This window comes from Nicotiana tomentosiformis, chromosome 2 (genome assembly GCF_000390325.3).
Source record: "Nicotiana tomentosiformis chromosome 2, ASM39032v3, whole genome shotgun sequence".
Taxonomy (NCBI): domain Eukaryota; kingdom Viridiplantae; phylum Streptophyta; class Magnoliopsida; order Solanales; family Solanaceae; genus Nicotiana; species Nicotiana tomentosiformis.
Genome location: NC_090813.1, coordinates 132,023,330 through 132,044,983, shown reverse-complemented (window position 1 = coordinate 132,044,983; position 21,654 = coordinate 132,023,330). Strand labels below are relative to the sequence as shown.

Below are 21,654 nucleotides of genomic sequence, written 5' to 3'. Positions count from 1 at the left end.
AATCCAAATTGAATAATGAACAACACTAGTAGCTGACTAGTCATCCTCAACTCAAAAAGTATTTGTAAGTATGTTGTACTATGACTTCTCTTGGGACCTAACCAATGCCTTTAATACGTGGGAAGCTTTTCATGCAACTGGTGACAGGAATTTAAAGATGAGAGTTCTTTGTACACGTTGCCGACATTTTACAACATTATCGCTTACTATTTGCCTTACTTGGGAGTTGGGACCTTCCAATAATTGTTGCTCGATCTACCTTCACTGCAAATAATAAATAGACGAAAATTTTTAGATTATGAATGTGGCGTGATTGATATGATTTCATTACCTTTAACAACAGATTTTTGATTTGAATTCTGGAAATAAAGAAATTTATGGTAGGAAATACTTCCGACTCTTTAATGGGCTATAGGTGATGCAAATCTAAATCAGTAAAGCTAATTAATTTCAGATATCGAATGGATAAAAAAGGGGGGGAAAGCTAGTACTACTTGTTTGCTGGCTGCCAAATGACATTAGATCAATGGTTGCTGTCTCTTATCACATCAACATTAAAATATCAACAATGCTATTGGATAATTCAATATCCACCACATAAATAGCAGTGGATGATCCTAGCAGTCACAGTACGAACGACGTCATGCAAATTGCAAATAAGCATAGCTATATCGAATATTGCTAGGCACATTGCGACTAATGAACTCGAGGGAAATGGATTTGCGAAAGGCAAGTGAAGACTCGTAAAAATTCAGCTTGGACAACAATGGCAGATTTTGAACGATTTGTGTAGTTATCTCTGGTAATATTAAAAGCTCATTTCATGTACTCAGATTAGATATCACACAACAGTTCAAACTTAACTCAAACGAGAAAGTTTCTTTTTTCCCCGGCATAAAGCTAATGATCATACTTTTCAATTGCTACGTGCATTTACAGTATAATCAATAATAAGACCAAGAAACTTTTTGACAAAATTTCTAGGTCTTTTCACCAATGAGAGCAAGATTCCGCATTCCCTTTCTTTATTTTCCCTTTCGCCCAATTAAAAAAGATCTTAGAGTGTGGCCTCAAATGAAGACTGATTGGAATCTATAAACACTGACTTCCATTGTATTCAGACCTAAATTTTATACTTCAATACATACAAGAGGGGTGATTTGTGTAGTGCCCAATTTTCGCGTGCGCTGGATTATCGAAGGACCTGGTTATTCTATGCGTTCCTTACACTACAGTTGCAGAATAAATAACGCAGATAGTAAAGAACACATATATTTTTACGTAAAAAACACATGGCTCAAAAAGTGGAAAAAACCATGACCTACTACCCAATAGGATTTTTTCCAACACTTCACTAAATCACTGAGCCAAAAATAATATTTACAAAAACTTCTTGTAAACCTAAGGATTACCTCTAACCCTTTGTGGAAACCGGCCTCTAGTTGTTGCAACAACTTCAAGTTAACTCTAACTTGAATACAACACTCAGAATACCTAGTACAATTGCTTCTAAAAGATGAAAGGTACAACTCAAAAACCTTATTACAATAAAATTAGAAAAAAAGACAAACACTTGGAATTGGTTCTTCTATCTAGTTCATGTAGCTTCTGGTTCGCACACTTAAATCACACAGGAATTGCTTGCAAAATGCCTTGCTATTTTGCTCTCAACAAACGTTTTACTTTAGCGTTTGTGCGTACCTGTAAAATGAGAACATCATACAATATATAGAGTTAGTAGAATAGGAAATAACTAGAGTTCTAATGATATACTCTTATATGGTAGAAGAGTTCTAGTTATCTTCAACTTCTAACTCCTCCCTTATCTAGGATAGAGTTCTCTTCGAGTAAGGAGTCATTCTCCTTATCACTTATGTAACATTTTCGTTCAGGAGATATAAGATATAACCACATAAGCTTATCTACTTCACGTGCATGCCTTGTGCTTGAATCTGCCAGTGTCTGTGTATACTGTGTATGGACCTGGTTCATGCTTGAGTTCCTTTGTCAACCATCAAAACAAACTTCACTTAGGCCAACAAGAACATTTAAAGCGAATACATGTCGTGATTCAGGAATCATCAGACAAACCAGCCTTTGTCAAATTTGCAGTCTTCTGCTAAATTTTCTTGTTTCATTTGCATTTCTATTTGCTATGCTTTCATTTATTTTTTATTCTAGTGAAAGGTAAAAAATAACTGCAAATAACTACTCATGTAGGGGGAACTACTCACCTGTTTTGATTACAGAGGTTGGATCAGTAATTATGTTCTCAATGGGATGGGAACTTTGATACTTGTAAGGTTTCACAACTAGATGGTTTCCCCGAGATGTTCCTTCACTATTTTGTTGCTGAGGAACAGGTTCATGGACAGGTTCCCTCGATATTTGAGGATCAGTTCCTCTTTGTTCAGTTCCCCCTATCAAGTTGCCTAGGTGAAAGGACCTGTTCCATCACCTGTTCCTTCCTCTGGTGCAGCTTCAATCTGGGCTGTGGTTTCTTTTGAGTTTTTTGCCAGCCCAATTGCTTCATAATCATGTTCCTGCCTCTCAGAAAAAATGTTAGGTTCGTCAAAAACTACATGTACACTTTCTTCTACACGCATAGTTCTTTTGTTATAAATCTTATAAGCTTTACTATGTGACGAATATTTCAAGAATACTCCCTCATCACTTCTGGGATCAAACTTACCTAGGGATTCTTTGCCGTTATTGTGCACAAAGTACTTGCATTCAAATGTCCTAAGATGGGATATATTTGGCTTTCTTCATTTAGATAACTCATAGGGAGTCTTCTCAACAATAGGTCTAGTCATGCACCTATATATGATATAGCGTGCAATGTTCACAGCTTCTGCCCAGAAACTATGGGACAGTTTACTAGAAAGAAGCATAGTCCTAGCCATTTCTTCCAATATCCTATTCTTTCTTTCAACTACTACATTTTGTTATGGAGTCCTACGAGCAGAAAAAATTATGATTTATGCCATGCTCATTACAAAATTCATCAAATTTAGCATTCTCAAATTCACACTACTAGAAATTCAGTAAAAACCGACCAACGTTAGTCGGTAATGACCAAAAACCGACCAAAATGCGACCATTTACGTGTGGACGGTATTTTTGTGGTCGAAAAGGCATACCGACCAAAGTTGGTCGGAAATTACCGACCAACTTTGGTCGGTCAATTAAATTCAAAAAAAAAATATTGCAAAAAAAATCGACCAAAGTTGGTCAGTATTTTAATTATGTAATAAAAAGATTCACCATCTGAGAATCGAACCGGGGTATGTACTGTGGCAGGATACTATTCTACCACTACACCATTGATACATTTTGTTTTAAGACTGTCTTTTATTTGATTTATACTCTTTAATTGTATTTTCGCATGAAAATAACCGACTAAAGTTGGTCGGTTTTATTAGAAAGTAAAATTACCGACCAAAGTTGGTCGGTTTTTTTAAATAACCGGCTTGGTCGGTTTTTTTAATATTAATTTTTACTTATTTTAATTGAAAAACCAACCAAAGTTGGTCGGTTTCTTGAAACATAAATTTTGCGGGATTCAAAAATAGTTTCTCGCATTTTTGCGCCAAAGAAAACCGACCAAAGTTGGTCGGTTTCGTAAAAAAAAAAATATTTTGAAAAACTGACCAACTTTGGTCGGTTTTTTGACCGACCAAAGTTGGTCGGTCGACCTTGGTCGGTTTTTACCGAATTTCTAGTAGTGTCAGTACCATGATCAGACCTAATTGATGCAAGTTGATTACCTAGTTGTTTCTGAGTTTTTCTAACAAAAGAAGTGAACATGCCAAATGCGTCATCTTTAGATGTTAAAAACAATGTCCAAGTAAACCTAGAGTAATCACTAACAAGCACCATAACATATTTCTTACCACCTCTGCTCATTATTCTCATTGGTCCATAAAGATCCATATGGACCAGTTCCATCGTCCTGGTGGTGCTTACTATTTTCTTGCTTTTGAAAGAGGATCTTACTTGCTTCTCCCTTTCACAACCATCACAAACTTTATCTTCCTTGAACTTAATGTTAGGCAGCCCTATCACCAAGTTCTTGGAAACTAGTTTATTGAGTTGACTTAGACCAGCATGTCCAAGTCTCTTGTGCCAAAATGAGGGGATCATTATCCAACACACTTAAGCAAGCGAGTTCATTATCTAAAAGTGTGGATAGATCCACAGCATATATGTTGTTCACTCTTTTTTCCTACAAAACTATCTTGTCAGTGGTAAGATTAATCACAAAGCATTTTGTAGAGGTAAATGCTACCATGTTACCTCTATCACTCAATTGTGATACACTTATTAGACTGTACTTCAGTCCATCTATCAAGTAGATATTCTCAATAGAGTGAGAATTAGTCTTACCTACCTTTCCAACCCCAATGATCTCACCTTTCTTCCCATTTCCAAAGAAGACATTACCTCCTTTAAGGTACTCAAGAGAAAGGAAATGGTTCTTACTTCCTGTCATATGCTTTGAGCAACCACTATCCATATACCATATTTGGTTGCTTCCCTTCACTTGGACCTGCAAAAGGAAACCAGGGGTTAGACTTAGGAACCCAAACTAGTTTGAGTCCTTTCTATAGGCAATAAAGGTGAATCAAATTCTTTTAGCCCAACTTGGCAACCTATTTTCCCTTGAACAAAATCTTTGTTCTTTTGAATTGCCTTCTCTTTTGCAGTGCATTCACTTTTATAATGACCAGTGCTACCATTGTGTGTGCAAATCTTGTTCTTAGGAAGTGTAAGAAACTTGCTTTTGGGATCCCACTTAGGTGCAGGGTTCCCAAATCCAATTTCTCTTCTGTTACTACTATGGTGTTCTTGTAGCCATGAAAGTGTATCAGAGGACATGTTCCATTTACAAGTTCTGTCTAGCTCATGCTTGACCTTGGTTAGATCCTCCTTTAGAATTCTTACTTGTTCATCTTTCTAGTACAGTTCATCTGTCATTTTTCCTATATTTTCTTCTAACGTGAGTTGCGTGTAATCAACTATCTTTTTGCATGTTCCTAGTTTCAATTTTAGATTCTCATATCTAAGCTCTAGGATATTTTGAGTCAAGTGCATGAACCTAGTTCTTCAACACAGTATTTTCACTTACAGTTTCACTAACCCTAAATTCCAGGTTTTTGCACTTAGCCTTTAAAATCACATATTCTTTAGATAGCTATTCCTTTTCGTTATTTACATCCTCAGATTCATCAATTAGCTCTAGTAGTAACTCAGATAACCTTTCTTTAGACAAAAATTTAATCTTGTCTTTGAGATGAAGGATACTTACCTTAGTTTTTTTATCAGATTCTCCCATGTCCATAAGTGCTCGTTCATCTTCATTATCATCCGAGCTTTCTCCCCAAGAAGCGACCATAGCCTTGGTTGATCCTTTGTTGTTTCTTTTCTTGGGTTGAACCTGTTCCTTCTTCATGTTCCTTCCTTCAGCTCTTTTCTTCTACCATTCAATTTCCCACAAAGGACAGTTTTTGATGTGATGATCAGGCTTTCTACACTTGTAGCGACCATCATTGGTTTGATTCTCCAGAGCTTTTGCCTTGTTGTAGCTTCCACTTTTTGAAGAACCATTTACTCTTCTCAGGTAATTCTTGAAGTCTTTGGTGATCATAGTCATTTCATCAACTTCCAGATCAGAACCTTCAGTGATGAGTGCCAAGCTTCTTTCCTTCTTAGGTACATCCATCTTCATGGTTGGTCTCCTAATTTCATAGGCAGTGAAATTTCTAATTAATTCATCTAGTGGGGGAATAGCAATATTCTTTGATTCTTGGATGGCAGTGATCTTGCTTTCCCAAGTGATTGGCAATACCCTAGTAAGTATTTTCTCAACCCTTTATTCTTCAGGAATAATTCTTCCAAGAGATTTTAGTTTATTTATCAGTGTAGTGAACATTGTGTACATCTCTTAAATATGTTACACCCCGCAGTATTACATCGATGTTACGCTCTGCAGTATTATATTATGACGATGTTATGCTCCGCAGTATTATATTACGACGATGTTATACCCTGTAGTATTGTACGTTGAATTTGTCGTAAGATAATTGACATCAGTTCAAGGATAAGATTATTTGGAGATTATAAGTATTATGCTATTTCAAATAAGTGATAAGTTAATTCGTAAAGGTGAGAGGTAAGCGAACCAAAGAAAATAAGTTCCGTTGAAGTTTGATATTTTGGGATAAAATACGATCCGAGCTATAATACCCGATATTTATGGACTAGTACCGTACAAGGTACCACATGACCATAATAGTAAGATGTACAAAGTGTATTAAAAGTGAATAGCATTTTAAGTAATTTGAGATAATTCTTAATTATGTGAATAATTAGGTAATTATTGGTTAATGGGGAATTAACAAACTAATTAAGGAATTAAATAGATAATTATTGGATAAGGATTTAATCCTTAACGTGGCAGCCAACAAAGTCACAAAAATGTGACTCTTAAAGTTCACATATAGGTGGCCTATTTAGAATTATAGTTAGCCAAGTCATCCACAAGAGTGGGGCCCACAACCCCAGTATTAAGAGACTTTCCCATATGCTTATACTTATACTTGCTAGCTAACGGATGAATCTCATACCAAAGAGTTTATATGAAATCTTCAAAAAACGTAACGAATGAATCTCAAACATTCGTATGAAAATGCAGCAGCGTGAAATCGCGGTTCTAAGGGAGTATGGTACAATATTTCTCAAGAATATCATACGGGTTTTTTCCTAATTCGATTCATCATTACGTGTTCTTCGCAAAAGACGTGTGTTAGAGGGATTGTCAAGAGAATCTGTTCAGGTATGTTAAGGCTATCCCTTCTTTCTTTTTGTCATGATCAATACGATACAAACGAAACAAGCAAATGCATAATTTCCATAAATGACTCTATTCATAGAAGTACTAGGAGTGTCTATATTCTTGATTCCCCATGTGAATTATTATTATATTTTTTGTTCATGAGACTAAGAAAAATACGTATTTGATAAAGTTTATCCGAAAAGCATATTGATTTTATGACATTCCGAAAAATCTTATTAACGTATTTCTTATGTATTTCATGCATTTATACATGTACATTGACCCATGACCAGATGGCGTTATATACGTGTATATTATATGTATATGGGATATGGAAAAAGGTTATGGCGTTATATACGCACCACCACTTGATCAGCTGGTATACGTTGATGATTTGCCCATAGTGGCCGAGATGATATGATAGGATGCCCTCAAAGGCTTGATGATGTTATGAACGCATATACCTAAGCATGGTATGATATTTATACGCATATGCATGACATTGTAAATATTAATGAATCATTAGCTATTCAGACTTACATGTTGAGTCTTTTACTCCATGTTTCTCTCATGTCTATTATTTACTGATGTCCATTCCTTACATACTCGGTACATTATTTGTAATGACGTCTATTTTTTGTGGGAACGCTGCGTTTCATGCCCGTAGGTCCCGATAGACAGGTTGAGAGTCTTCCAAGTAGGCTATCAGCTCAGCGGAAGATGTTGGTGCGCTCCATTTGCTCCGGAGTTGCTTGTTTGGTCGGTATGATTAAGATGCGTATTGTTTGGTATGGCGGGGTCCTGTCCGGGCCTTATGACGTTTATGCACTCTTAGAGGCTTGTAGACATATGTCATGTATATGAAAGATTGTATGGCCTTGTCGGCCTATGTTCAGTGTACGAGTGATCGTTTTGGTCTTATAGGCCAGTATGTCATATGCATAAGTTTATTCCCTCATGCTTTACTCCAGTTCATTTACCTATGATAGAATGATACGAAAGATGCGTTACGTTAGTACTCGGTTGAGTAAGGTACCGGGTGCCCGTCGCGGCCCATCGGCATCATGAAAATTTCATATTGCGTTTCGGCGATAATAGAATGGACAACAGAAGAAGATTCATGAGAAATTCAGAGAATGGTCCATACTTCAGATAGAAGGCTAGAAGTGTCGGGATTCAGTATCCAGGAATGATAGCGGCATCGTCAGTGGCATATCTTCCAATCTATGGTTTCTAAGTATAGAGAGGTCTAGCTAAGAGAGTAAAGATGAGTTCGAGACGATGCGATGTCTCACTTGATGTTCCAGAATAACACAAGGAAATCTATAGTGCAAGCAAGTTGAAGGAAGATTATGAGTAGTATAAATAGATATGTGTAGGTCGCAAGCTAAAGTATGATAAAGCGACAAGGTTTTAGGAAGACATGAGTAAAAATAAGAAAACATCAAGTGTGAAGATGGCGAAAATAGATAAGTCCTCAGGATTAAGCCTGTGAAAACAAGAGAGCTGATGGTTTCTCTAAGTTATGAAAAATTCAGTATAGCTTGAATGAACTCAAAGGAGTCTAAGACTAATAGCATTTAGAAGAGATGGAATGATGCCCTGGTGGTAGACTAAGGGTATAATTGTGATAAATAAAGGATGGCGTTGGGCCTTCGATTGAGTAATGAGTTCATAAATTGTACAGGATTAAAATACCCGCGTAAGGCGAATCACATTGGGATGACTATGATATGAAATAGGGTTATGGAAGTACAGTATCGCCCCCCAGGTGGATCAGGAAAATCACTTCAAATGTTTCAGGATGCAACGTAAGCCCTAGTGGTAATATATTACGTAAGAAGTTTCAAGTTATCAATGGAAGATTGTAGATCAACATTGAGATGAATCAACCATGGATGGGTAAAAGTTGCAAGGTACGAGATGAGATTAGGCCATCAGTCTTAAAATGAACAGTAATAAAGAAGTGTTAAAAGACTTAGCTTTATGCATATAGGATAAGCAATGAGAGTAACCTGGAGTTTGGTAGCAGACCTCAGTAACGATAAATCGAAGAAAGAGTTATGGTATAGTATGGCCTACTTACATGTAGTAAAGCTAATGACGCCCAGAGGGACAGCTTATCATAAATTCTGTATATGTTCACAAAGTGAGGCCTAGAGATTGGCTAAAAGTTGGAGGAAAGAGGAGAGAAGAGTCGCATAGGCGCATATACAAAGTCATAGTTGTACAAGCTGCTTGATAGGAGATAGCAATAATTACGAGATTGGAAAGATTCCAACCACAAGTCGTGGTTTGAGAAAGAGTCCTAAAGGTCGGAATACCCTGGACTTTAGATTTATTCACAAAGCAGTTACCTAAATGTCAATGACAGTATTAAAACCATTCGTAAGAGCTATGCACTTATGAGACCGATAAATGCATTAGTCAACATTCGAGGACGAATGTTCCAAAAGGGGAATGATGTTAGTCCCCGCAGTATTATGTTGATATTACGCTTTGTAGTATTATATTACGATGATGTTATGCTCCGCAGTATTATATTACGACGATGTTACACCCTGGGGTGTTGTACATTGAATTTGTTATAAGATAATTGACATCAGTTCAAGGACAAGATTATTTGGAGATTATAAGTATTACGGTATTTCAAACAAGTGATAAGTAAATTCATAAAGGTGAGAGGGTAAGCGAACCAAAGAAAATGAGTTCCGTCGAAGTTTGACATTTTGGGATAAAATACCGTCCGAGCTATAATATCCGATATTTATGGACTAGTGTCGTACAAGGTACCACATGACCATAATAATAATATGTACAAATTATGTTAAAAGTGAGTAGTATTTTAAGTAATTTGAGATAATTCCTAATTATGTGGATAATTTAATAATTATTGGTTAATGGAAAATTAACAAATTAATTAAGAAATTAAATAGATAATTATTGGATAAGGACTTAATCCTTAACGTGGCAGCCAACAAAGTCACAAAAATGTGACTCTTAAAGTTCATATATAGGTGGCCTATTTAGAATAATAGTTGGCCAAGTCATCCACAAGAGTGGGGACCACAACCCTAATATTAAGCGACTTTCCCATATGCTTATACTTATACTTGCTTGCTAACGGATGAATCTCATGCCAAAGAGTTTATATGATATCTTCAAAAAACAGTAACGAATGAATCTCAAAAATTCGTATGAAAATGCAACAGCGTGAAATCGCGGTTCTAAGGGAGTACGGTACAATCTTTCTCAAGAATATCATACAGATTTGTTCCTAATTCGATATGCCGTTACGTGTTCTTCGCAAAAGATGTGTGTTAGAGGGATTGTCAAGAGATTCAGTTCAGGTATGTTAAGGCTATCCCTTGTTCAGGTATGTTAAGGCTATCCCTTCTTTCTTTTGGCATGATCAATACGATACAAACGAAACGAGCAAATGCACAATTTTCATAAATGACTTTATGGGGTGTCTATATTCTTGATTCCCCATGTGAATTATTATAATATCTTTTGTTCATGGGTCTCAGAAAAATACGTATTTGATAAAGTTTATCCGAAAGGCATATTGATTTTATGACATTTCGAAAAATCTTATTAACATATTTCTTATGCATTTCATGCATTTATACATGTACATTGACCCATGACCAGATGGCATTATATACACATATATTATATGTATATGGGATATGGGAAAAAGGTTATGGCGTTATATATGCACCACCACCTGATCAGCTGGTATACGTTGATAATTTGCCCACAATGGCCGAGATGATATGATGGGATACCCTCAGAGGCTTGATGATGTTATGAACGCATATACATAAGCATGGTATAACATTTATATGCATATGCATGTCATTATAAATATTAATGAATCACTAGCTATTTAGACTTACATAATGAGTCTTTTACTCCATGTTTCTCTCATGTCTATTATTTACTGATGTTCATTCCTTACATACTCGATACATTATTTGTACTAGAATTCCTTTTGCCTGGGGATGCTGCGTTTCATCCTCGCAGGTCCCGATAAACAGGTTGAGAGTCCTCCAAGTAGGCTATCAGCTCAGCGGAAGATGTTGGTGCGCTCTATTTGCTCCGGAGTTGCTTGTTTGGTCAGTATGATTTAGACGGGTATTGTTTGGTATGGCGGGGCCCTGTTCCGGCCTTATGACGTTTATGTACTCTTAGAATCTTGTAGACATATGTCATGTATATAAAATATTGTATGGCCTTGTCGGCCTATGTTCAGTGTACGAGTGATCGTTTTGGTCTTATAGGACAGTATGTCATATGTATAAATTTATTCCCTCATGCTTTACTCCGGTTCATTTACCTATGATAGAATGATATGAAAGATACTTTATATTGGTACTCGGTTGAGTAAGGTACCGGGTTCCCGTCGCGGCCCATTGGTTTTGGGTCGTGATAGAATGGTCACTCAATCCTTCATAGCAAAGTTCTTATACTGAGAGTACAATAGAGTTCCTCTAGATTTCTTCACTTAAGTAGTTCCTTCATGAGCCACCTGTAGTGTGTCCCAAATTTGCTTAGCGGTTGCACAGCCATGGATTATGTTGTACTCATGTGGACCAAGCCCACAAACGAGCCATTTCTTGGCTTTAGCATTCTTCTCCCATTTCTTCAAGTCCTCAGCAGTGCAATCCGCTCTTGTCTTTGGCACATCTACTCATTCAATATTTTTCTTTAATGTAGCCAGTGGACCATCAGTGACAATGTCCCATAACTCATAGTCCTCTCCTTGAATGTGATCTCGTATTCTGTTCTTCCACCAAGAGTAGTACTAGCCATTAAATAGTGGTGGCCTAGCAGTGGATTATCCTTCCTAGTTTCTAGGTGGTGCACTCATCTTGATCTTCTCCTAAGGTGTTAACCTCTTCAAGGATAACCCGCTCTGATACCAATTGTTGTTTTATACTTTTATACCACACAAGAAGCGGGGGGGGGGGGGAGATGATTTGTATAGTACCCAATTTTCGCGTGCACTGGATTATCGATGGACCTAGTTCTTCTATGCATTCTTTACACTACAATTGCGAAATAAATAATGCAAAAAGTAAAGAAAATAAGTATTTTTGTGTGAAAAACACCTGGCTCAAAAGGTGAAAAAAACCACAACCTACTACCCAATAAGATTTTTCCAACACTTTACTAAATCATTGTTGTAAACTCTTTGTAAACCTAAGGATTACCTCTAACCCTTTGTGGCAACCAACATCTAGCTGTTGCGACAACTTCAAGTTAACTCTAACTTGAATACAATACTCAGAGTACCTAGTATAATTGCTTCTAGATAAAGCTAAAAGGTACAACTCAAAAGCCCTACTATAATGAAACTAGAATAAAAGACAGACATTTAGAACTGGTTCTTCTATCTGGTTCATGTAGCTTCTGGTTCACACACTTGAATCACACTGGAGTTGCTTGCAAAATGTCTTGCTATTTTGCTCTCTACTCACGTTTAACTTCAGCATTTGTGCGTACCTGTAAAATGAGAACATCGTACAATATATAGAGTTAGTAGAATAGGAAATAACTAGAGTTCTAATGCTATACTATTCTATGGCGGCAAAGTTCTAGTTATCTTCAACTTCTAACTCCTCATTTATCTAGGATAGAGTTATCTTCGAGTAAGGAGTCTTTCTCCTTATCACTTATGCAACACTTTCGTTCAGGAGATATCAGATATAACCACTTAAGCTTATCTCCTTCACGTGCATGCCTTGTGCTTGAATCTGTCCATATCTGTGTACACTGTGTACGTACCTAGTTCATGCTTGAGTTCCTTTGGCAATCATCAAAACAAACTTCACTTAGGTGAACATCAACATTTAAAATGAATACAAGCCGTGATTCAGGAATCATCAGACAAACCAGTCTTTGGCAACTTTGCAGTCTTCTGCTAAATTTTCTTGTTTCAGTTGCATTTCTATTTGCTCTGCTTTCATTTATTTTGTATTCTAGTGAAAGGTAAAAAATAACTGCAAATAACTACTCATGTAGGTGGAACTACTCACCTGGAAAAAAACAATGCAAACAACCTACTACAAGTAAAACTAAACTATCAGTTTAAAAACTCTTTATAACGTCTTAGTATAGTTATAAATTAAAATTAATATATCAGGATGCAACATGATAATAGTATAAGGCCCAATTTTCCTTACAAGAAAATAGTTTTAAAAACACATGTTCTAAATGTTGGTGAATACTAACTATAGTTTGTATCTGGGTACGTAACAGTTGAAGGGCTGGGCATACTTATTTTTATGGCTATATAGTCTAAACATCTACCCTTTACTTCTGAATAAGAGTAGTAGGAAAATATGAGGGCAAGAAACATATTTAGCTCTCACTTCTTTTCCACAGCATTAGCAGCTCAATTACTCACCATCCTCTTTACCTCAAACTCCTCATTCTGCCATGCAACTGCCTTAACTTCTTCAGCTGGCAAAAATGATAGAAGAGAAGCAATAGAAATCATAATCATAGGTGATGTCCCTCCCATTGCTCCTGCCTATCCTCCTTCTAACGGAGATGATCCAGATAATTGGTATTCACCTCCTCCTGAACCACTATGTCCTCTTCCTCCTCCACCGCCGCCTCCTGCAGAGTCACCATGTCCCCCTCCCATGCCTCCATCCCCATCGCCCTCACCACCACCTCCACCACCACCCTCACCCTCACCCCCACCACCACCACCACCTCCACCACCTAAAGTTCGTCCCAAACACTCACCACCCCCACCATCCACCCCAGGTTATCTTACCGCAGAACTAAGAAAAGTCATAAAAGTCATTCAAAATTTCAAAAAGACAATAACTAGCGACCCCTTTGGCGTAACAAAAACATGGGTAGGCAACGACATTTGCAGAAAGTACGTCGGATTCACTTGCTACAAAAACCACGTTGTTGCCATCGACTTCAATGGTTTCCGCTTCAACGGCAGTCAACTGTCCTTGAGGAAGTTCATTGAAGAAATCAAGACTTTAGTCATCATCCATCTCAACTCCAACAACTTCACTGGCTCGGTACCTGAAATATCAACCAAAACGCTCCCTAAACTTTTCGAGCTCGATTTGAGTAATAACAAGCTTGCTGGGCCTTTCCCAAAAGCTGTTCTTGGTGCTACAAATTTAACCTATTTGGATGTTAGATTCAACCAGTTAACAGGTCCAGTGGACCCTCAAGTATTCACATTGGATCTTGACGTTCTTTTTCTTAACAACAATGGTTTTTCTGGTGAAATCCCAGAAACATTTGGCCGTACTGCTGCCCTGTTTATCACACTAGCCAACAATAGATTCACTGGTGAAATCCCTAAAAGCATTGGCAATGCTTGTAGAAATATCCTTGAGGTTCTGTTCTTGAATAATCAACTTTATGGTTGCTTGCCTTATGAGATAGGCTTGTTGAAACTGGCAACTGTATTTGATGCTAGTGTGAATAAGTTAACAGGTCCAATACCTCATTCTTTTGGGTGCCTAAGGGATATGCAACTGCTGAATATTTCTTACAATCAGCTGTATGGTCCCGTGCCAGAATCACTCTGCAAGCTCAGCCACTTGCAAAAACTTACCTTGAAATTCAACTATTTTACTCAGGTTTGTGTTAATTCTGTTACCATCTCATTTAAATGCTTAGCCTATTAGAAAGTACTGCATTAAACACTTATCTGCACCAAGTATTTATACCAAACTATATCAACTTCCAGTGGTTAAGTGATTCAGTGAGACAAAAATATATATTAATTAATTACTATTAAGTACTGAAAAATATATATGCAAACACATGTCATGTTTTGTTTGCTGTAAACACCTTGTACAAATAACTTTTTATCCTGTTACTTTTCAGTCGCTACCGTGTTAAATTGTGTAAGCATCTTATCTACAAACTTAAGTATATAAAAAGAAAAGAAAAAAAGCACATTCCTTGCGTCATAATTATATTATGTCTCGACAGGTTGGACCAGAATGTCGAAAGCTGATAAAGGAGAAGATTCTTGATATTAGCATGAATTGTGTACTGGATCTTGAGAACCAGAGAAAACCTGAAGAATGTGAAGCCTTCTTCTTGCAGCCCCGGAAATGTCCAGACATGGAATCACTAAGTAAAGTACCTTGTAATATTGATGAGTTCTCTTCTAGGCAAAGTTCTGGTCGAGCTTATCGCCATCACCGTGCAAGGGCTCATTCAACTACTTATGCTGCCATCAATAAACCTCACCTCTGATTTATTTACCATGGTAATTCCGTAGTATAATTTTTAGATGTGTAATAGCGATGTATGTAAATTGGGAATGGCAGGTAAAGATACAGCAAGTATCCCAATTTACAAGACAGAGGCTGATATAACTATTTATGTACCATTAAATTTGTAAGTACTGAGTATAACCTTTGGTCTTTTGGAGTAAGCTGCCTCTTTTAAAAAGAATCCAGCTTGGCTTCTCCTATTCTTGTTTACGAATAATTTGATCCCACATTGAGAAAATAACATGATCTAAGTAACTATTGTGGGAAGAAACTTTCCTGAATAGCAATGATTGAAACTTACTAACAATAAAATATATTGACGGTGAAACGGAATTGGAAGTTATTTCATACAATAAGATATAAATTGCTGAGCCTAGATTAGAATGGAATTTTTGAAAATCAAATTCGTATTAAACTTAGAGGCATCATAACCTTAAAGGAAATTAATAATGACAAAAGAGACCGCTCAAAAGTATGCAATACTCGTTCCATCAAAGATATATTCTCATAATTTGAAGGGTATTTAAAATTCAAAAAAATTAGTGCTTCAATTTAGCAGCCATATTCTGTTTTCAACTTCTATCTACTTTTGTGTATGAATTTTCAAAGCTCGTCGGAGTAGGTCCTCACGACTCAACAAGGGACTTATAAGGACCTCTCCCTTGATATGTGTACCAAATGAGGAAATGAAAGATGACTTTGTAAGTATACCATGTAGTAAATTATCAATAATACCAATCACGAAAACAATAATTTAAACTCATAAAAGTAAACGCAAATGCAACACTGATATATGGCACGATGTAACATGATTCATAAAGTCCATTTGATAAAATCAGCGACTAAATTACAGTTTTTTGGACCGAAACCTTATTGACACTGAGGTAAACAAAAGCAATTTGGCGCAGGGTACGTACATACACTTTGACAGAACTAGTTGCCTTTTCATTTATTGAGCTACGCCAGAAGAGAGTTAACTTATTTAATTTTTACACCTGTCCCCTCTACCTATACCCTAGCATAATATATCCAAAATCTGACACATCTTTTAATAATGAAATTCACCTTATCATACATTGGTCTACTCTTTAGTACACTTGACATTGAGGTAAAAAACATAGATTTTTATAAACAGTAGCCTTTACATTTAGAGAAGAATTCATTTAAAACAGAGTTATTTTCACACCTCCTCTGGACCCTCTTTCCTCTAGCATAATACGTTCAAAACTTGACATGTCTTTAAATTATGAAATGAAATTCACCTTACCATACAATGATCGAAGACGGAAGTTGCTGGTGTGATGTTATATATGGTTGCGACAGAAGTGGTAGCTGTTGGAATCCATTCTTCCTATGACAAAATGCCCCAACATATGCTTTGACTTAACCAAATTCTCTTTACACAAGAACTCTTCACTAGTAATTCTATCAACTTTTTGATTAAAATCATGCACAAAAACGTGTGTTTTCGGGTTGCCACTCTTCTTGCTCCGCGCCAGCACACCAGCAGTGAAAATAGCAGACATTCGACCAGGTGCTTCAGGCCAATACCCTCTTGGTCCATCAACCAAAATAACATCCCAATTCACTTCATAGAATTGGTTAGGAAGGTCATTAAGTCCAAGTTTACACTCCGAAAACAACAAATTCTGCACTGGCTTACACTCATTTCGTGCCTGTTCCTTCGCTGCTGCAATCAACTCTTTCATTTCACTTAACTTGGTTGTATACTGCACGTCGTAAGCTTCAATTCCTGGGTATTTTTCCTCAATGTAAGCAGCATAATATCTATTTTCGTCGATGAAAACTGTTCGTCCATTGTGATTTAAGGCTTTCCAGAGAAGGGTCTCATGTGTAAGGCCGAAAACGAGGAGATTACAAGGTTGTTGACATTGTCGGAGGACATCAGCAATTTGTTTGATATCTGTATATGACATATGTTCAGTGTTATTGGAATTTGAAGCATAATGTGTTAAGGCCCTAACCACTGCCTTTGACAATGGAGGATTGGTTGAACCAGAAATGGCAGAGACTGCAGCTACAGAGGTATAACTGGTAATGGATTCTCTGGTGTAAATAAGAGTAAGAAGAAAGGCAAGAGTGAAGAATGAAATAAAAGCAAGAACCCATAATAAACGATTGGAGCTGCCCTGTTTCTGGATATAAGGATGTAGGAGTATGAGTTTTGTGTTACTGCCTATGTTGTTCTTCATCTTTGTGTCTTAGGATGATGAAAAAATTTAGTTTTTTCTTTTGCTTGGGTATAAAAGGAAATGGATATTAAGATTTATTCAGAAATCCCTGCAAAGAATGGGCTTATGAGAGGGAAGGTGACTGAGCTTTAAAGAAACATTCAGACTTGAGGATTGGCAAATGCAGGGCACATGGTAGTATTTGGTAAGGTGCCTCTTCAGCAGTTCAGCTCAACATCTAGTATATAATTAAAAAAATTTGAATAAAAATATACATTTATATAGGATTAATTCATGGTATGATCCTTGAACATTACCTACAATAATAGGGAAGTCATAAAGCCTTTTTTAATCACATTAAGTAACTGAATTATGTGTGACTTGCTCTAACAACAACAAGTCAAGTATATTTACACATATGGTGTCTTAGGAGGGTAGTGTATATGCGGACCTTATACAGTCACGGTCACAGCAGTAAAACAAATTGAAATATCGATATAATAGAGAGTCATAGGAGAATAAATAGTAGCATAGTGAGATAGTAACTAGCGGAAGCAGAAGCAGCATCAAATAATACTAGAAATTCAAGAAAACGACAAAACAAGAGTAATACTACAGCTACCGGAATGGAAGGAAAGTACGTTTTATTACTAGTCTTTTACCTAATCCTCAAACTCCACACCCTCCTATCAAGGGTCATGTCCTCAGTCAGCTGAAGATGCATTATGTTCTGCATCTACCTAATCACCTCTCCACAATTCGTTTTTGACCTTTCTCTACCTCTCCTCAGGCCCAGTGTCCATCCTCTCACACCTCCTTATAGTGCTCCGAAAAATAAAAATGACAATAAATCATATTTTCGGAGCCAAGCAATCGTTTTTCTTTTTGTTGCATTTAAATGTTTAAAAAATTATCTTTTGTTTTATATGGGTAGTCGACATTTACATGGTCACTTAATTTTTTATGGAAAAATTACGCGGCACATAAAATATATACACTGTATTTATCATTCGTAGCTACACTTTCAGCAAATTTATTGTTTGTAGCTATAATTTTATAGCAAATTCATGAAATGAGAGATTTAATTATTTTGAACTGAAATAAGTCTTTTAGCTTAGTTGGTTACAGCGCCCGCTTAGTTAGCGGATGTCTTTGAGTTCGACTCTCAACAAGAGAATTTTATTTTTCTGTATTTCTGTATTTCATCTTAGTTGTATTCGTTCCATCGAAACGAATACAAGCGATACAAGTTGTATCATTTGTATAAACTCATGTATACAATCGATATAGGTCGTATCCTTTGTATACACCCTTATTGTACGTATTTTGCCTTGATTATATTTTATACATGTTGTATTCGTTGCGCGACACAATATAAGTGATACAAGTTGGTAGTAATTAAACAATAGCTACGAATGATAATTAGGCAAACTATAGTTATTAGGGTCTAAACTATAGTGGATAAAATTATGTGGCCTTACATGAAATTAACTCTAACCCTACATTTCTACTAATCTTGCACACTTTTACAGAGGTGATATATGTGAAATAATACTTGAGATCTACTAACTTAAAACTTTAAATTCTTATCTGGATTGAAAATGAAGCAAAGCGCAGGCTATGAGGAAGACATTGGAATCGCGGCAAAAATGGATTAAGCGCACGTAAAGCAAGCTCTTATGGCAACCTAGACAGAAGGAAGTTGACATGTTTCAATTTCCTATTTGACCATCAAGGCTACATGATTTTCTATCATAGCGGATGGAATCGAGTTCATTTGAACCTAATATTTTAACACGAAGTATAAATTTATATGTGAATTCTCACTAAAAATGCAATAAATACTATATTTGAATTCATAATTTAAAAAATATAACGAGTTCAATGCTAAGAGCATTAAAGGCAAGACCCATAAAGTTTAAATCATTAATCCACCTCTATTTACTGCTCAAGCCTCCTTCTCCAACTACCCTGGTTTTCTTATGTTCCCTTCTAAAAGTAGAGAAAAACATGGTATCATATTAAAAGAAAAAAAGAGTAGTTGGAAGATAGAGAGAGGTGGTGAGGACAGAAGGAGAAAGGTATTTGGTAACTAATTTACAAGCAGAAAGTCGCTTTGCCTTGTGCGTTCCTTCTTCAATTCTCACGTTACCTCTATTAAAAAATAAACTCACAAGTTTACCCTTGAAGGAGACGAATTAACTGCTTGCTGATTCCAGTGGAGCCAAATAAATGTAATAAAACCATATAGGTTAATTACATTACTTACCTTGTATTTTTTGAACCATATAGGTTAACTGAAAACCCTTACTCCCTCAGGTCAAATGTTAGTCGTTTCGATGAATCAAAATTTATCTAAAAATATTTAAGTTTTAGAAAAATAAGCAGTTACTGTTAATTTTCTTGTTCAAAATCATTCTTATATTTCTTAAAGAGTTTACAAAGACCTTAAAATGCAGATAGAATGGACCAGAAGTAGTACTAGTTTGGAAAGACTGCCCAATATGCAGCAACTACAATTATAAGGCATCAAACTTTTGCACACGCTTCGTGCTATTAATTAACAAACTGGACACAACCATTCCAGACGATTCATTAACATTATTTTCTTCCATATGCATGGTGTTTAATTGGAAGGTTTTACTTCAGTCTTTGTTCCATATTCTAAGGTTGATGTTTATTGTTAAAAAGTTGGAGGAGAGTTTGATCTTTTAAAGCAAAGTTGGAAGCAGAAATGATTTTCAACCATATTCTAGATCTGTAAATTGTAATCTCTCTGTCTGTCTCACTCTGTGTGTGTGTGTGTGTGTGTTTACGGTCAAATGAAGGGGGATTTTCTTCTGAAACTTAAAAAATGGAGGTTTCCAAAGAAACTCTTAAAAGTAACACAAAAAATGAGATGGTGTTCTGGTCAGACCTCTGATTACATTTGTTTTTTTTTTTTTTTGTAAATTGTACTCGCTCCGTTTCAATTCATGGAATCTGTTTGATTGAGCACGAAATTTAAAAAAAAATAGATTTTTAAAATTTGTGATCCTAAACAATTAAAAAAGGCCCAGAATATTTGTGTGGTTATAAAAGCTTCTCGTCAAGGGTAAAATTATAATTTTAAGCAAAATTATTTTCAAATTTAAAAAGGGGTCATTCTTTTTAAAACGGACCAAAAAAAAAAGTTCACATAAACGGAAATAGAGATATTAGTTATTTAAAGGAGTACGATTTTCATTCTTGGACGTAAGTAGGGAAAATAAACCATATACTTGTCCAGAAAAATCAGTTTCACACTCAACATTTACGGGTGTTCTATTACCTCATTATTCTTGTCCAAAGTGAATTTAATACCACCCAAAAGCTGATGTGGCAAAATAATAAAGAATAAATAAAAATAGGTGCGTATTACTAAAATTAAATCAGAAATTTTGATTTTTCTTCTTTTTTATACAAAAAGACAGATTTATTGAATCTCCTTCCCCATCTTCATCTTTCAAATCCCCAAACCCTTCTTCTCCTTCTTAACGTCCAATCTCTTCTTCTCCATTTTCACACCTATAATCCAGATTTTTTTCTTCAATTACCTATTTTTTTTATTTTGACTCGCCTCAAAATATTGTTCTCTTTAAAGAATCTGCAACAACAAAAGAAAGAAATATTAGTCATTTTAATAGAAGTGATAAAAGAGAAATGAAGATTTTGTTTAATATAATCTCTTGAAGTGTAATATATTTATGAAATTGGTGTGATTTGGAAATCCACTACCATCTAGTGCGTCAATTTGACATACAGTTTAATGGGTTTATGATGTTTGATGGAAATAGGTTCTTTTGAAATCGATATTGAGCATATCGTTAACTTGCAACAGAAATTCGTCAATTTAATATACAATTTAATGAGTTTGGTGATGGTTGATGGAATTGATAATGATGAATTTGGCAGTGAAATCGGTGGTGCAGATTTGGTGGTGACTAGTAAAATTGGTGGTAATGGAGGTTTGGTGGTGGGCGTGGAAGAAGAAAAAAAATGTGTGAATAAAAAGGGAAAAAAGAGAGTTAAAAACAGATGATGCTGACGTGGTGCTGATGTGGCATGCGCGTGTGATGCACTGAAAGTGGTATTATATTTCAGTGGTATTAAATTCACTTTGAATAAGGATAGGGGGTATTAGGACAGCCGTAAAGGTTGAGCGTGAAACCGATTTTCTTGAACAAATACAGGGTGCATCTTATGTATTTTTCCTATTGAGGCTTGTCCACTTCAAGGCTTTGTGCTCTAGAATAAATAAATAAAATAATACCAGAAATTGTGCCAGGGCGGCTCAAACACATGCCAAAGTTTAATACGAAACCTAAAT

At 36.1% G+C, this 21,654-nt stretch overlaps 2 protein-coding genes and 1 long non-coding RNA gene across 3 annotated transcripts; 1 reads left to right on the top strand and 2 right to left on the bottom strand.

Moving 5' to 3' along the window:
• The first annotated feature begins 13,151 nt into the window (after window positions 1-13,151).
• Window positions 13,152-15,295, top strand: LOC104086404 (uncharacterized protein At4g06744-like). The gene is made up of 2 exons (XM_009590648.4): window positions 13,152-14,466; window positions 14,825-15,295. Exons 1-2 carry the CDS (start codon window positions 13,189-13,191, stop codon window positions 15,092-15,094), a joined length of 1,548 nt encoding a protein of 515 aa, XP_009588943.2. The 5' UTR covers window positions 13,152-13,188; the 3' UTR covers window positions 15,095-15,295.
• A 613-nt stretch (window positions 15,296-15,908) lies between these two features.
• LOC104086403 (protein IRX15-LIKE-like) lies at window positions 15,909-17,552 on the bottom strand. Its single transcript, XM_009590647.4, has one exon. The coding sequence runs from the start codon at window positions 17,325-17,327 to the stop codon at window positions 16,419-16,421; it is 909 nt and encodes a 302-aa protein (XP_009588942.1). The 5' UTR covers window positions 17,328-17,552; the 3' UTR covers window positions 15,909-16,418.
• A 3,125-nt stretch (window positions 17,553-20,677) lies between these two features.
• Window positions 20,678-21,354, bottom strand: LOC104086402 (uncharacterized). Its single transcript, XR_684081.3, has 2 exons — window positions 21,063-21,354; window positions 20,678-20,931 (listed from the first exon to the last, which is right to left on the bottom strand). It is a non-coding gene; the product is annotated as an uncharacterized lncRNA (long non-coding RNA).
• Between the last annotated feature and the right edge of the window lie 300 nt (window positions 21,355-21,654).

Excerpts from the sequence above, each read along its gene's own strand:
- LOC104086404 (XM_009590648.4), top strand. The coding sequence starts at position 13,189 with ATGAGGGCAAGAAACATATTTAGCTCTCACTTCTTTTCCACAGCATTA. Across the intron at positions 14,467-14,824 it reads AATTCAACTATTTTACTCAG|GTTGGACCAGAATGTCGAAA; the intron begins GTTTGTGTTAAT and ends ATGTCTCGACAG.
- LOC104086403 (XM_009590647.4), bottom strand. The coding sequence starts at position 17,327 with ATGAAGAACAACATAGGCAGTAACACAAAACTCATACTCCTACATCCT.